Raw genomic sequence first — 6578 nt, 5'->3', positions numbered from 1 at the left:
TTGACGCCAACTCTAAAAACCAACTAAGGAAAAACTTAAAACAGACACGATAGAAGATCATTGTTGTTGTGCTACTGGGTGTTCGAAGATCGTTATGCTATATAGATTGTACTTGAACGCTTGGGTTTATTGGCTAGTCTGAAACTTTAACAAGGACGGTCTCAGTGGATTAAGAAGGTGTAGGTGCCCAGTCGTGTCTATGCGCCGAACGTACCGCTGGTCAAGAGTTGTTGTCGCTCTCCTAATGAGTACAAGGCAAGACAAAACTAGTGACTCACATAAAAAGCATGATGGATTGGCTTATCCCGGGACTTAAGGATGCCACACGGAGATCAAAAGATAACTTCGTGACATTAGCATCCCTTGATAACCACTGATTTTGCACTTCAAATGAAATGGATAAATTTTTATATGGCATTAATTTAACGTAATTTTAATATCTTTAATGATATGGATAAACACGTTCCACTTTTACAAGCAACGGTGTTCGAATCCTTAATTTTTGAAACAAAAAAATATCAAATCCATAAAACATGCATACCACAAGTATCATTCATGTAATTAACTCTCGAAATAACGCGTTCACAAATAGTTTCTTCAATGTTTCGTGCTCCTTAAACAGAGAGTGGATCTTATAATTCTACAATTCAACAATAAGGGTAACTCAATGGTAACTTGATAGATTAATAAGGATAATAACTCAAAGATGAATTTATAATTCAAAAGCATATTTGTCCAACTTAGTTGAGGTCAAAAATAACTATACACACGTGTGTAGCATTAAATTATAGTTATTACAACATAAAAATAAACTAGAATGCTACTAATTTCATTAACTTTTTACCTGTTATAAAATAGTCTAAACAATTTCACTGGTAATACCATCTAAAACCTCGACCTCTATAACGACAACGACTTTAGTCACACACTCAACTTCGTATTACCTTCAAATTTTCCACGATACAAATCACGCGATAGATAAAACTAAAAGAAAACGATACCGTGACAAACAAACCCAAAAAGGACTAGAAACACATACCCTACAATAATAAAATAAAGATTCCGAAAATTTTGAAAGTTTATAAAGTTGCAACCCGGGGCTCCCTTCCTCTAGACGGTAGAGTATGTACGGTACCATTGGGGTCTCTTTTCATCGTTTCTATTGTCCCTTGTGTTTAACTACACCTCTATTCTCACCTAACATTTTAGCCTTATCCCATACTCCCTTGCTAAAGTGCGCACACACTCTCCTCTTTCACCTTATCTTTCACTCACCACTCTTCTTCTTCCTCCTGTCATCCTCTCTATGGATCCGTAATATTAACCGCCTGGAATCTTATTCTTACTAAAAATATCTCCTCGAAATGTGATGATGCTTACTTCGAAACTCTGAATCATATACGTAATACGTCACCGTTAGCTTAGGGTTTTTGTTCTACGTGATACGTATCGTACGGTTTGAATTTCTTCAGAGTGAGTGTTGATGGCGGGAAGCGATCAAATCAACGTCTGTGAATCGAAGGTAATTGTGTGCAGTTTTTGTGGATATTTGTTTGTGATTTTCGGTTTTTTTTTTGTGACTAGTTAGTTTGTGTTGATCGGGCTCTGTTTTTTTTGGTTTTAGATCCGTAAGTAGGATTCGTGTGGAAATCATGTTACGTGTGATGTGTTTTTGATGAATTGGAGTTGTTTGAACTGGTTTAGGTTTGAATTAGGTGATTGAAGTGGTTGTTCGTTCGATTTTCATGTAGAAATTACGTTAACGAGTGATGTTTGTATATCAAGTTATTTGAAGATTGAAGTTGTTATTTGTTCGATTTTCATGTGGAAATCACGTTCTGTGTGCTGTTTGTTTGATGAAATGAAGTTATCTGAAGATTGAAGTTGTTATTTGTTCGATTTTCATGTGGAAATCACGTTACGTGTGATGTGTGTTGATGAATTAAAGTTATGTGAACTGGCTTAGGTTATTGAAGTTGTTATTTGTTCGATTTTCATGTAGAAATCACGTTACGTGTGATGTGTGTTTGATGAATTGAAGTTATTTGAACTGGTTTAGGTTTATATAAGGTGATTGAAGTTGTTATTCATTCGATTTTGATGTAGAAATCACGTTACGCATGCTGTGTGTTAAATGAAATGTAACAATGAAGTTATGTGAAGTTGTGAACTGGTTTAGGTTATGAATTAGGTTATTTAAGTTGTTATTTGTTCGATTTTCATGTAGAAATCACGTAACGTGTGATGTGTGTTTGATGAACTGGAGAGCTATTTGAACATGTTTAGGTTATGAATTTGGTGATTGAAGGTCTTATTTATTCGAATTTCATGTAGTCACATGTGATGTGTGTTTGATGAATTAAAGTTATTTGAACTGGTTTAGGTTACGAAATAGGTGATTGAAGTTGCTATTCGTTCGATTTTGACGGAAACATTAGGGATTTAGCCTTTAGGGTTTATGTTCTGAAAATTTTCATTTGTTTTTGTGCGTAGAAAGTGGTTCCACTGAATACATGGATCCTCATGTCGAATTTCAAGCTAGCTTACAATCTTCTCAGGCGACCAGACGGCACGTTTAACCGGCACCTGGCTGAATTCCTTGACCGGAAAGTCCCAGCCAATGTGAACCCTGTGGATGGGGTATTCTCCTTCGATATTGTGATTGACCGGTCAACTAATCTTCTATCTAGAATCTACAGACCGGCTGCACCGGAGACCGAAGGCGGGGTACCATTATCGACAAGTTTCAATCTTCTTGAGAAGCCTGTATCGAAATCCGACTTTGTTCCTGTTATAATATTCTTCCACGGTGGTAGCTTTGCACATTCATCTGCAAATAGTGCAATCTACGACATTCTTTGCCGCCGGCTTGCGGGTCTTTGTAAGGCGGTGGTGGTGTCTGTAAACTACCGGCGAGCCCCTGAACACCCTTATCCCAGTGCCTATGATGATGGCTGGACCGCCCTTGAATGGGTCAACTCAAGGCCGTGGCTGCAGAGTAAAGACTCAAAAGCTCATATTTTCTTGGCTGGAGATAGCTCTGGTGGTAACATAGTACATCAGGTCGCTTTACGAGCTGTTAAATCTCAAATCTGTATTTTGGGAAACATACTGTTGAATCCAATGTTTGGTGGGCAGACACGAACCGAATCCGAGACACGTTTGGATACTAAATATTTTGTAACGATTCAAGACAGAGATTGGTATTGGAAGGCTTTTCTTCCCGAAGGTGAAGATCGGGACCATCCGGCTTGTAACCCTTTTGGGCCAAGGGGTATAAGTCTTGAAGGGGTTAAGTTCCCGAAGAGTCTTGTGGTGGTTGCGGGTTTGGACCTGATTCAAGACTGGCAATTGGCATATGCGGATGGGCTTAAACGGGCTGGCCAAGACGTCAAACTTCTATTCCTAGAGAAAGCAACCATCGGGTTCTACCTGTTGCCCAATAACGACCACTTTCATATCGTGATGGATGAGATAAGCAACTTTGTGAGACCGATACCAGACTGTGAATAAATGTTCTACTTCTACTAGTTTCATTAGATTTGACTTACCCTTTTGAGGTTTCCGTTTGCAGCTTGTAAGATCGCGTGCCACTACTACTATTACTACTGCTACTACTAATTACTGTTGTTTTGGATCTATGTGTTTTTGGATTGCAAGAAAATGCAAGAAGATGAAGTTGGTGTTTTGTTGTTAACTCTGTTTCATCCTCAAGCTCAAGATCCAGACTTTCCAACTTCTGGATCCAAATTCCTCAAGGTTTTTAGCATATATTGTGACTGTAGCTTTGTTATTTTACTTGCTTTTTTTAGCATATGTGGTGTTGAGAACTCTATATTATGTGTATACGTGTTTTAAGACCCATATATATATGTATATATATGTTTGGTAAGTGCCGAATTTACTCCCTTATCGTCATTTTATATAAAGCATTTTGGGTTTTAATAAGATATAAGATATGATTCTTACTTTTTTTGGTAGCACGTTGTTCCACTACTACCAGTAAATGGAACCTTGCATGTTTTCCCACTTGCAATGAGGCCAATAATGCATTAATGCTTCATTAATGTTATTAAGACCCGATAGAGACTTATTGACGAGTTGATGTGGAGTAGGTCTAGCCGTCTAGGCAAACATTCAAAATTATTACAAACGAGTCATCTCACCGAGCTGGCTTGACTCAATATGGGCTCGGTTTTTCCAGTTCGAACTGAAGTTTACAAGCTTGGCCTGCTTGACTCGAGATGTTTTGAGCTCGATCTTAAGTTGATGTTTATTCAGTTAAGCTCGCTCGTTAAACAACCCTATATCCTACCTTAGAGCCCAAATAGTTTTCATTGGTAAGATTTGTACATAAGACTGAATTTGTTTATTTATTCTTTTAAATAATAATATATTTTCCTTTTGAGGCAATGAAATACCAACCATGTTCATCTAAAGACAGATATGTACGACATGTACCTATGAACTCTTTTGGATGTAGACAAGACATTTGCTTTGAATCCCCATTTATTATTTCAATTAATTAGGGGTACACTTCTAATAATGACACACTTATGGAATTTGATATGAAAGAGCAAAGCAGGGTCCTAGTTTGTTAAAAGGGTATTTGGTAACAACATGGAAAATACATTAGCATTGAATATTATTTGGTAACAACATGGAACTTGCAATGTAAGGATAGTAAGTTTCACTCATTGACCGTAAGACACAACTCCAACGGAGAAATTTCCAAACGAAATAATCATATCTATAAACTTAAACCACTCTCTAACACGTTAGTTAACTCAAACTTGACTAATTATGATGTCAATGACTGGGATGGTTTTATTGAGTTTGCTAATGGTGTACCATCACCACCTTGCGTTGGCTGCTTCCGGTGGACGGATCAGCGGGACTTCTTTTCGTTCTTCGAGTTCTAGCAGAACCGCCACATCCTCATATTCTAAAAGTTGTAACATCCCAAGATCCTCTTATTCTAGACGTTATAACACTAAGACCGGTGGCAGCCCAGAATCATCTTCTTCTAAGAGTTATAGCACTCATATCAATAGCCCAGCCCGGCAAGTGTTTGCAGTTGAATTTAGTCTCCGTGATTGTTGTATTATCATTGTTACTGTTTTTGCAATTTACTTGCGATTAAGACGGTATGCTGATGAAAATCGTGTCGAAATAAGTGTTCTTAAGCTTCAGGTATTCTGCTTTTCAAGAATCTGTATAGTACAATTTGTGGTAACTACTACTAACTTTGTATATTGTTAAGGTTGGATTGTCGGGTATCGCTAGATCACTGCAAAAGGATCTTAATCAAATAGCGGAGACAGCTGATACCTCCACCCCTAAGGGCTTCGGGCATATATTACAAGGTAAAATAATAACCGCTAATGATGTGTCACAATAACCACCGTTTTGTCATGGAGTTATCTTTTTATCTGGAACATTCCAGAACTCGTGCATAACGATTAAAATTTAGGCAGGTCGTGACACTTTGCTACCGCTCGTTGATGTTTTAACTGATTTCTGTTTGGTTACAGAGACAACACTATCCATGCTTCAACATCTTGATTATTGTATTTCTGGTTATTCTTCGGTAAGTCCTTAAAGTTACCCGTCTTGTTTCTGCTTGATAATTTGTCAAATGGTTGATATTTGACACAAACTTAAAGATCATTAAACCTTTTGTTATGTGAACCTTAAAAGTCAAATCTTTGTTTATTAACATGTTGCAGGTGGAAGTGAAAAGGGGAGAAGACGAATGCGAGAAAAGATTTAATGAACTTTCTAAAGAAGAAAGGGATAAATTTGACGAGGAGACTCTGGTCAACTCCAACAACATCAGAAAGCAAAGTGTAACAAGTCATGAGGTGGTATCCGATGCAGTCTGTAACAAATATATTGTGGTGAGTACGTACGTTTTATTACAACTGCTTATCTGATTCTAATTATTCGGTATCACATAATCTGTCAAACATTCCTTGACTAAAAAGTATATATTCTGGTTAAAAGGTTACGATTATTGTGGCTGCTAGCGGCGCACATGAACTGCCACCGATCAAAACGAGGGAACTTGTGAAGATAGCTTTGCAAAAGCTTGCATCTATCCCTTCAAACAATATACTGGTGAGACCTGTTTTCTTTGCTAATTCACAAATCATGATTTTTTATGTTTGTTTGCCAACATTTTACAGGCAGTTGAGGTGTTATGGACCCCACAGAAGGAAAATGATACTCTTACAGAGCAGAATATGCTTCAAGATTATCCACTGTTGCAACCTCTTTAGGCGAAGAACAGAAGCAGAAAATAGAATCTTAAACTAACTTATTGATGTCTGAAATGGGTCTTTTTAAGCTATAAATATTCGTTATATAAAAAAGTTGTATTTTACAGTATGTTTTACCATTACATGTTATTAAATATTTTACCTTTCTAATTAAATTGTTCATACTTATCAATAAATAATCGTAAAATATCAACAGATTTATCATATCAACAAAATCTTTTTAAAAAAGGAAGAACCTAAGCCAAGGAGCATTCATAAATACCACAAACCAGTATAACAGAAAATCATCAGAACTAA

General features: G+C 37.0%; 2 protein-coding genes across 2 annotated transcripts; both read left to right on the top strand.

Annotated features, from left to right (window-relative positions):
* The first annotated feature begins 1116 nt into the window (after window positions 1–1116).
* On the top strand, window positions 1117–3932 carry LOC110903692 (gibberellin receptor GID1C). Its single transcript, XM_022149472.2, has 3 exons — window positions 1117–1522; window positions 2494–3486; window positions 3575–3932. Exons 1-3 carry the CDS (start codon window positions 1484–1486, stop codon window positions 3695–3697), a joined length of 1155 nt encoding a protein of 384 aa, XP_022005164.1. The 5' UTR covers window positions 1117–1483; the 3' UTR covers window positions 3698–3932.
* A 143-nt stretch (window positions 3933–4075) lies between these two features.
* Window positions 4076–6415, top strand: LOC110903693. Its single transcript, XM_022149473.2, has 6 exons — window positions 4076–5193; window positions 5264–5366; window positions 5535–5590; window positions 5730–5900; window positions 6007–6120; window positions 6189–6415. The coding sequence occupies exons 1-6, from the start codon at window positions 4804–4806 to the stop codon at window positions 6279–6281; spliced, it is 927 nt and encodes a 308-aa protein (XP_022005165.1). The 5' UTR covers window positions 4076–4803; the 3' UTR covers window positions 6282–6415.
* Window positions 6416–6578: the final 163 nt, after the last annotated feature.

Source organism: Helianthus annuus, chromosome 14 (assembly GCF_002127325.2).
Source record: "Helianthus annuus cultivar XRQ/B chromosome 14, HanXRQr2.0-SUNRISE, whole genome shotgun sequence".
Classification (NCBI taxonomy): domain Eukaryota; kingdom Viridiplantae; phylum Streptophyta; class Magnoliopsida; order Asterales; family Asteraceae; genus Helianthus; species Helianthus annuus.
Note: the sequence above shows the minus strand (reverse complement) of the source record. Positions and strands in the feature narration are given on the sequence as shown.

Bases quoted from the DNA above. Each gene is read 5' to 3' on its own strand.
- LOC110903693 (XM_022149473.2), top strand. From the start codon at position 4,804: ATGATGTCAATGACTGGGATGGTTTTATTGAGTTTGCTAATGGTGTAC. The intron at 5,367-5,534 runs GTAAAATAATAA...GTTTGGTTACAG, and splicing joins CTTCGGGCATATATTACAAG to AGACAACACTATCCATGCTT. The intron at 5,591-5,729 runs GTAAGTCCTTAA...AACATGTTGCAG, and splicing joins GTATTTCTGGTTATTCTTCG to GTGGAAGTGAAAAGGGGAGA.
- LOC110903692 (XM_022149472.2), top strand. From the start codon at position 1,484: ATGGCGGGAAGCGATCAAATCAACGTCTGTGAATCGAAG. The intron at 1,523-2,493 runs GTAATTGTGTGC...TTTTGTGCGTAG, and splicing joins TCAACGTCTGTGAATCGAAG to AAAGTGGTTCCACTGAATAC. The intron at 3,487-3,574 runs GTGAGACCGATA...TTCCGTTTGCAG, and splicing joins TGGATGAGATAAGCAACTTT to CTTGTAAGATCGCGTGCCAC.